Here is a 10000-nt window from a genome sequence, read left to right on the forward strand (position 1 = left end):
CGGAGATACTGAAGTTTCCTGGAAAATAGAGGAAAAAACATTAATGAAGCAAGTTTTGTTTTTAGCTCGTATTACAAATGGTACTCAAAATAACAACAACAAAAGTATTTGCTGTTAATTATTTCACGAAAGTTTTAATTACATTTGTTTTTTTTATAATATTATGCTTAACAACTAATGAACAGACGGACAGACGCACACACACACACACACACTCACACACACATATATATATGTATGTATGTATGTATGTATGTATGTATGTATATGCGTGTATATATATACATATGTCTATATATGTATGTATGTATATATTAGTTATAAAGATTTTCCGTTCTCTGGCAACCAATAATACTCGCACTTTCTTTACGAGTAGCTGTGGACCAAAACCTGACTTGCATGCGATATGAAATTGGCTTGGAAATCTTTCCAATACTTTTCAACTATTCTCCAGTTTAAAAGAAAGTTGCGGCAAAATTAAAATGACAAGAACGATTTCCAGAATCTGCACTGTTCAGCAACACATCTAAATTATATGTCAACTGCCTTCTATTGTAAGTAAATATTTGCTTCAATCTGCAATGCGAATCATTCAGAATAAACAACATCTTTAAAAGGGTTATTTTCATCAGAATGCAAGGGTCACCATTAACTGAAAAACACGTCAAATATTAATTAGTTGTTGGCTCATTTTAAGAATACGACGAATCCATGTTTACCAAATAAGGTCGGATCATTATCGTTCTCGACCTGCCGGATTACCTAGTGGCAATCATAATATTGAAGAATTATAAATATTCAAATAAACGGAAGTTTCCCATACTGATAGGATACATTCCTAATTCACATTTGAGTTTATTTACATTGGAGAATTGGGATGTGAACCCTTGCCCCTGACCATTTGGTTATTTGCCCACTTTCCAGAGCAGCTACAATACTGTCATTTTCTCCGTATTACAAAGAGACATATAGTAACTTATCATTAGAGTTAGGTTGAAGAAGTATACCTGTTACTGACGGGGCTTTTCCTCCACCAAGGGAGTCCACAACCCTTAATTATTATTACTATTATTCTGAAGATGAGCCCTATTCATATGGAACAAGCCCGCAGGGGCCATGTATTTGCAATTCTAGCTTCCAAAGAATTTGGTGTTCATTAGAAAGAAGTAACAGAAGTTAATGGAAAATGCAGAAAGAGGAGAGCTGTCATTAGAATAACATGTAAATAAACAAATAAACAAATAAATAATCAAGCGCCTCTCTGCCTCAGTGTACATTATCACTGAACCTCAAACCACGCCATTGGCAATGTCTCTTTTTATAGCTACTGTTGTCTCATTATTTAAAATTTTCATGCCCCGTTTCGTTCAGATATCTTATATTTTGTATATGCTTTTCAATTTTTTTTTCTCGTATACCTACAATCATATACTGGTATCATGCCTAATGCATCATTTCATCAGACATAAATAATGCCCATTAATGTTTCAGGGGGTTTACTACTGTATATAACACAAGGAATATTATGTAAAACATAGCATCAAGATTTGACCTTGGGAACAAGAGCGAGAGGAAGTAAGAAAAGAGGGTAGACTTTTGAAGGATTCATTAAGTGATATATAAATATAATAATATATATATATATATATATATATATATATATATATTATATATGTATGTATAATATATATATATACATATATATGTTTATATAATTATAATTTATAATATATATATATATATATATATATTATATATATATATATATATATTTATATATATTTATATATATATATATATATGTATATATATATATATATATATATGTGTGTGGTGGTGTGTGTGTGTGTGTGTGTGTGTGTGTTGTGTTGTGTGTATACAAGTCCTACAAACAGGACACGTAAACAAACTAATCTTTAAATTCATTAGTAACAGTTTATTGTAAACAACTCCAGTGGAATAGCAGTTTTGAAAAAAAAAAAAAACTACCAGTGAAATAATTTTAACACAATTTTACATCTAAAATTCCCTGGTCACTCTTGGTCACTCTATATGTTAAATAATGAAGGAAAAAAATAGTTTGGCATAAGTCTTTGTGAAATCCTTTGAAGAATTCACTAAACTGATCGAATAGATAATTATAGGCTATGAAGAGGAAGCATAAACAAACTAATCGTTAAGTTCCTTGGTTACTGTTTATTGTCAATAATAGCACTACCCTCCGCAAAAAAAAAATTAATAAAAAAAAAAGGTAAAAAGAAAAACAGGTAAGCTATGAATTAGTCTGAGTTGCGCGCGCATCGTATTTACACAGGCGTGCTGAAGCTCATCTGTAGATGCAAATGGCGGTCTAGCAGTGACTCCGCAGTCTACGGTCTGTCAAAGGACTCGACAAATGGTAAGAGACCGTTCGAGGCTGACGTCGCCTCACGTCCCGAGTATTACTCGGGGATTTCTAGGGTATCGCCGGGAATTAGGGTCGGGGCTCTCGAGTGATTCCCCTGAGGGACTCGGCAGCTTTGCCTCCAAATAAACATAGACCTGGGGGGGGGGTGGGGGGGGGGGGGGGGGGGGGGGGGGGGGGGTTCCAAAAGATCTTGGATCTGGGGAGCAGGAGGGAAGATTTTCTCCTCTATCTCTTGGAGGTGGCGACGACGCAGTTTGGGTAGAATAATAAATATAGGGGAGGTTAGTTTTAAAATCTGTGTGTGCGCGTGTGTTTGTAGCTTTCTGGCTTTGCGTTGATACGCATGTACTATATATATGTGTATATATATGTGTATGTATATATATATATATATATATATATTATAAAATTATATTATATATATATATATAATATAATATATATATATATAATATATATATATTATATATATATCACTACACACATAATAATAATAATAATAATAATAAATTTGTCTATAACCCCCGACTGCTTCCTTCGGTAATGACAGACACGATTCACGAACAAAAAAAATTCCTTTCCTTTTTTCTCTTGAGAGAAGAGGCGCCCGCACTATTTTTTATCTGAGCTATGGCCTAAACCCGATTCGATAAACAATGGAAATGACGTATTTTGATGGGCAAAAATCAATTACTTCCCGTCATTGCTCATCAGCCAATTTCAGTGTTTTCATAAGCAGGGACGTGACCCCGTTTCCGAAAAATGCCCCCCATCATTAATTGTGAATATTTACTCTCGACTTTTTTGCCTCTGCTGCATAATGTCGGGTTTTTTTCGCTCTTGTTTGTGTTTGACCCTAACGCTGCTCTGGGATGGCTAAATAAAATGCTCGTGATGAGGCCCTAGTACTTGCCCCGGATTCTCTACCTATAAATAATTTAATGGCTCAGCTTTTTGTTGACTTTTTTTTGAGATCTGACGTTATGCTTGCTTCTTTTTTTCTTCCTTTAATTATGTATTGAAAGCGGTATTGGAACGTGATTTGTTTTTGTTTTCAGAAAACTTTTCCAATGTACTTGTTGTTTTTCAAGAGACTTATATGAAAGCAGTCCTGGAACGACACTTATTTTTTTTTTTTGTATCTTTTGCAATATAGTAGTTGTGGTTTTTTTTTATAAAAGACTTATTTGAACGTGATTTGTTTTCTTTAGGAATTCTTGCATTATGCTTAGATTTTCTTAAAAGATTTATTTAAACGCAGTATCATAATGTGATTTGCTTTTTAAAAACGTTTGTAATAAACTTACGTTTTTAACAAGACCTTTGAATGTAGTATTGGAACGTGGCTTTTTTTCAAAAACTTTTCCATTATATCTAAGTTTTTTAATAGGCTTATATGCATCATTTGCACGCAGTATAGTGATTTGTTTTTTTTTCAGAAAATTTTGCATTATACTTAAGTTTTTAACACGAATTATTTGAACGCAGTATTGGAACTTCATATTGGAACGTGATATATCAAACATATTTCACCTACTTAGAAAAAAAAACTAATGCCCTAAATGTCAGAACAGGAATTTTCTCTCGGAAAAGAAAATCTCACCATCTTCATCTTTGCATGCGATGATGTTGATGAATATGCCGATAATAATGATGACCCAAGACTCATCATTTATGAAAAGGAGATTAAAAATCATCATCGAATTGTTGACTGACAAAGAGTTAACGATGCCTCTTTAGGCAACTTTATATATATATATATATAGAAGATTAATGGCTCCAGGAAGTGGTGGTGGTTCACCGCTGGGGAAGATTGGGCCAAGAAAAGCAAAGGTGGATGAAAAGAAAACTAATCAGCCTGGCCCACTGACGTTACAAACACACACACGCACACGCACACACACACACAGACATACAAACGAGGTCGTGCCATACAAAACTGACAGAAAGTCGGGACAGAGCAAAATCAGCAGACATGAACAAACATCCAACAAGGTCGCTGACGCAGTGGGTTTATATATATATATAATATATATATATATATATATATATATATATATATATATATGGTGTGTGTGTATATATATGTGTGTGTGTGTGTGCCGTGTGTGTGTGTGTGTGTGTGTGTGTGTGAGTGTGTGTGTGTGAGTGTGTGTGTGTGTGTGTGTGTGTGTGTAGAACCTACTGGTCACTTTTACTAGATACATATGTAATTGTAATAGCCACAATGCCCTATTAACTTCTCATATTCTTTACTTTTTTTTTGGGGGGGGGGGGGGGGGGGGGCGTATACGCTTGTCACTACAAAGCCTTGAGATCCAACAACTTCAGAGAAATATGAAGAAATCATGATGTCCGGTAGTGTGAAAGTTGGGTCTCAAGGGTGGTAGTGACAAGCTTATCCCCCCAAAAAAAAAAAATAAAAATTAAAAAAAAAATAAAAATTAGCATGCGATTCTCCCAATTCATATTAGATTTGATAGCACACTCAACTCTCTTATGAAACAATACCTTTTTTGTCTCCTTTCGTCTTCAAGCAAGCTCAGAATAACTATCTCGCAATGAAACGACATAATTGAGCGTAATATGATCGAACCCTGTGTAATTATGCTAAACGGTGAGTATAATTAGGGTAAATGGTGGTAATGCTTTTGACAAGATTAGGGCGCTTTGAAAATTAGATGATATATATAGCAGCTTTTTATTTATCTTAATTTCTTAGGCTAAACTTAATATGATAGTATACTATCGCTAACAAGACATAAACACTATTTAGTATAGCAATGCGTAAAATAAATGGCAGTCCTTATTCTTCATTCACCAGAGAAATATAAATGATTCAATAGCAGACTCAGAACTCAGCTGGGAAATATTTCATAATTTCAAAAATGGCTTCACGTTTTATCAAATATATGAGGTTCGTATCCAATTTATGGCTGATCAGCAATTTAGGTCAGCGGCTGACCCTCGCCACCCTGCGGTGAAATTGGTTTTATTCGCTCAATTGCTAATTCATTTGATAATCACCACTTTGTGTGGCGAGGGCGCTAACCTTATTCAGCGTCTCAAACCTTTAATAAAGATACTAAACGTCTAACTTATGTTAATGTTAAAACCTTATTTTGCGTCTCAAACTTATAACTAAGATTCTAAACGTCAAATGTTAAAACCTTGTTTCGCGTCTCAAACTTATAACTTAGATACTAAATGTCTAACCTATGTTAATGTTAAAACCTTACTTCGCGTCTCAAAGTTATAACTGCGATTCTAAACGTCTAACTTTATTAATGTAAAAATAGAAATTGCACCAAAAACTCGACGTTAAATTCAACGCAAGAGATGTGGTTCCCTCATTCACTGAGCTTGTGACTATATTTTCACAAATAAGCAACAAACAGCGTTAAATATCGAATTCGTTATCCTTGGGAATTACTTACACCCAAGGGGAATTACAACTGATAAGAGTTTCGAATTCTGCCGAGGACGAAGAACTTAATAGTTGTAATTCCTTGGGGGTGTGTGTTATTCGCAAAGGAGTGAATTTGACATTAAGCGATATCTGTTGCTTAATATTCGTGAACTTAATAAAGTCACGTGTGTATAATGGACAAAAAATATATATTCTATTCATGAGGAGTTGAAATATCAATCTAGTCATAAAATCATGTAAAATATCATATGAAAGTGTCCATGAAAGACTTGGAGTTCAAGATCAATTTGAAATATAAATAATCTTTAATAGGAAATCCTTGAATTATCATTAGCTATTGATAAAGATTAAGAAGGTTATATGCCAGCAAGGGGTTTTGTTCAACGAAGTGACCCGTAAATGACCGTAGTAATGTGGAGGTGAAATCAATGGTCTGATGTAGACCTCTGATCTTGGTCCAAAATTTTTATCATACTACCATATATATATAATATATATAATATATATATATATATATATAATATTATAGATATATATATATATATGTGTGTGTGTGTGTGTGTGTGTGTGTGCGTGTGTGTGTGTGTGTGTGTATGTGTGTGTGAACATTTTGGAATGCCCTCTGCCCTTAGGGAATTATAAAGCTTTTGTTAACTTGCACGATATTATCTTAGGAGACCAATGATAGATTTTTCATTAATATCATGCCGTAAATTAATGCTCATTTCCTTGTTTTTTTAAAAGCATAAAAATAACCTAAACATACCCTAAAATATAGTAAGATACGAAAAATTGCAAGGTTTAAAAATATACAGACTAATAATTAACAAGACAATCTTACCGTATAAATCTCAAGAATGTTTTGCGAAAATGTGTAAGGGCAAGAAAAAAATGCAAATTAATTTGAGGATGAAAGACGCTGCAACTTCGGAAGAAATGATGCAAGACGAAAATTTATATTCTGCAAAATGAAAACCGTCAAAATTGTTTTCCTTAATTTATATTTGATAAAGTTCTTTTTTGTGTTTTTTCCCTGGAAATGAATTATAATTCTGAAAATACAAAAATAAATGTCGAAGAGCGAAGCCGTGTCGACTAACACAGCAGATTTCATAAAATGCAAAACACGCAACTTGTTTAAAAAAAATAAAGGTATCAGACAGAAGCCGCGTCTGCTAATGAAGAAACTTAACCTCTTTAGTAAAAGAAACATAATTAAATATTATTCAAAATATTGAAATATTAATCTAGCAATAAAAATACTTTAATCTTCACTGCAAGGTCTAATTATCGGAGAAAATAGCTGAAAGAAATTAACTGTGATTGTAGTTGGTCAATTTCTCGTCAAAGAAATAATGATAAGAAAGATTTAACCAGTAATGTCAATAAGCATTTCCCTCACAAGTAAAACAATGGAGACCAAACAAATAGAACAAAATAAATGAATAAACCATTACCCATAAATATGCGCAAATAATAAACTTACGAGTAATTGGTCTACGAGACAAGCAGGCGACGTAAATGTCCAAAAATATTTAGTGTACCAGGTAGGAGGGTGACGTATATGTACTTATAAATGAGAAAAATGAGGGCCGTTTAGATCCAACGGGTTGAATCAATGAAAGCAGGCAATTGCAATCTTTTTCTAAGATTTAAGGATAAAACATTCCATGCGCTTCATCGCACATTATGAATTCACAGGCTTTGTCCACAGATTATGATTTTTTTTATTGTTGATGATGCTGATCTAATTACAGTCACGTCTAGGGGATAATTCACCGCCTCCACACACACACACACAACACGTACACACATTCATAGATACATACGTATATGCACAAACATTTCATATATACGTGTATATATGTATATACATATGTGTGTATATATAATATATATATATATATATATATATATATATATATATATATATATACTCAACAAAGATTCACACAGTGTAAAGCAAATGAATGTGCTCAGGTAATAACTTCTCCTGACATTCATTCCTCGCTAAAGGAGACAAGAAAAATACGAAATTCAGTCGCATATAAACATGGCCGTCATCAAATTAAGGTGTCCCCACGTTAGAGAATCAGAGGAGGGAATGTTTATGGCCCCATAATGGTAAGCTGAGATGAATAAAAAAAAAAAGATGAAATGTGCGAAGAGTTGACATAGCAATCATCTTCAGCTGTTTACTCACCAGGCCAGTGTGTACGTGTGTAGGTGGCATTCACGTTCTCGCGCGCACACGAACTAAAGAGAGGAGGTACGGATTGGGTGAGGAAAGCAGGCACTCTGCCAAAGGGTCATGCTCTTTCGGGAGAGAGAGAGAGAGAGAGAGAGAGAGAGAGAGAAGAGAGAGAGAGAGAGAGAGAGCTGGAGGTCTGAATAAGCTTTCGTTTAGAAGAAAAATCGTAATTTTGATATATCCAGCAATAAGTTATAAAAACGAAGAAAAAATTTACAAAAAAATCTGTCTGAAATATTTTGAGCTGTCTTGGAAAAACAGAGAGAGAGAGAGAGAGAGAGAGAGAGAGAGAGAGAGAGAGAGAGAGAGATGCCTCACTAACTTTTCCTTAAGAATAAAATCGTAAGTTGTAATACCAGACATTAAGTTATACATGCAAATGCGAACATTCTTCCAAATTCCTTTCTGAAATTAAACATTTTGAGCTCCGTCTTGGAAAAATGGAGTATATGATTACCAAATTTATAGCTCACGTACCAAAAGACATACTTCTGTGGAAGAAAATAAACAAATATAAAAAAAAAAAATAAAAAAAACTTTACCTACTTGGAAATACGTAGTTATTTAGTAGGATTACAAATTGGAACATGCAGTGTTAAACTCGTAGAGTTATTCATACTTTCTAAACCCAGGATAACCTTTCGTATGAAATCCTTTCATAAAAATTGAAGTCTCCAATAAACTACTTGTCACAGAAGAGGCAAATTACATTATTATTCAAATTACATAAAAATAAGGCTTAAAACACATAATTATGTACGATTTTAAGAAAAAATTCTCTATGGTGAACCTTTAGTAGCTCACAGAAATTTGTACGTACGTAACAAATTGCACTATGCCATTGCATACAAAAATGACAAGAAAACAATTGAAATTTGAAGTTCTTACTGTAGTAAAAATACGGAAAAATATTCATAAGAAATCTTAAAAAAAGATCCCTTTTTTTAGGCACAACGGTATATGATTATAACGAACCACGTTACGTAACCGGTCTTTTCATTGTAACTACGCCCAAAATAATAACCCTTCCCTTTTTTAAAAACTGGATCCACTTAATGATGTTTTCTGACTCAGGTGACTCATTCTTGACTCAGCTGACTCCTTCAGGACTCAAGTAACTCCTTTTTGACTCCGGTGACTCCTTCCTGACTCAGCTGACTCCTTCAGGACTCAAGGTAAAAAACCCCTTCCTGACCTCAGCTGCGCTTAGCGACCTTAAGGTTAAAAACCCAAAACCCCTTCCTGGACTTCAAGGGACTCTTCAGGAACTCCCCAAGTAAACCCCTTCGATCAGCTGACGCCTTGAGACTCAAGAACCCCTTCCTTGACTTCAGCTGGAACTCCTTCAGACGCAAGTAACCCCTTCCTGACTCCAAGCTGCCCCTTCCTTCAGGACTCAAGTAAAACCCCTTCGACTCAGTTGACTCCTCAGGCTCAAAGTAACCCCTTCCTTGACTCAGCTGGACGCCTTCAGGATCGCAAGTAAAACCCCTTCCGGACTCAGCTGACTCCTTCAAGACTCAAGTAACCCCCCCCCCCTTCCTGACTCAAGCTGACCCCCACCTTTAGACCTGCCCCAGCTGACGCCTTCTTTTAAGGACTACTAGTGACTACCTGCCTGAACCTTCAGCTGACGCTTCCAGGACTCAAGTACCTCCTCTGACTCGGGTAAAGAAACTCCTTCTGACCTTTCTTGACTCTTCAGGAAACCAATTTACTCCCTTCTTGACTCCGTGGGACGTCCTTCCTGACTCGCGTGACTCCTTCCTTGACTCAGCTGAACTTCCTTCCGGACTCAAAGAAACTCCTTCCTTGACACTGGTACTCCTTCCTGACTTCAGCTGACTTTCAGGACCAAAGTAAATCCTTCTTGTTCCGGTGACTCCTTCCTGATCAGCTGACTCCTTCGGGA

At 35.1% G+C, this 10000-nt stretch overlaps 1 protein-coding gene across 2 annotated transcripts in view; it reads right to left on the reverse strand.

Annotated features, from left to right (window-relative positions):
* The window catches only part of LOC135216868 (dopamine receptor 1-like), a 419542-nt gene that overhangs the window by 35653 nt on the left and 373889 nt on the right, over window positions 1-10000 (reverse strand). For both annotated transcript variants that reach the window (XR_010314948.1, XM_064252382.1), the window contains exon 3: window positions 1-18. This exon is cut by the window's left edge and continues 46 nt beyond it. Coding sequence is in view for 1 of the 2 variants with exons in the window: in XM_064252382.1 (XP_064108452.1) it covers window positions 1-18 (18 nt within the window). In the remaining variant the exon portion in view is untranslated. The remainder of the gene's footprint in view (window positions 19-10000) is intronic.

This window comes from Macrobrachium nipponense, chromosome 6 (genome assembly GCF_015104395.2).
Source record: "Macrobrachium nipponense isolate FS-2020 chromosome 6, ASM1510439v2, whole genome shotgun sequence".
In the NCBI taxonomy this organism is placed as follows: domain Eukaryota; kingdom Metazoa; phylum Arthropoda; class Malacostraca; order Decapoda; family Palaemonidae; genus Macrobrachium; species Macrobrachium nipponense.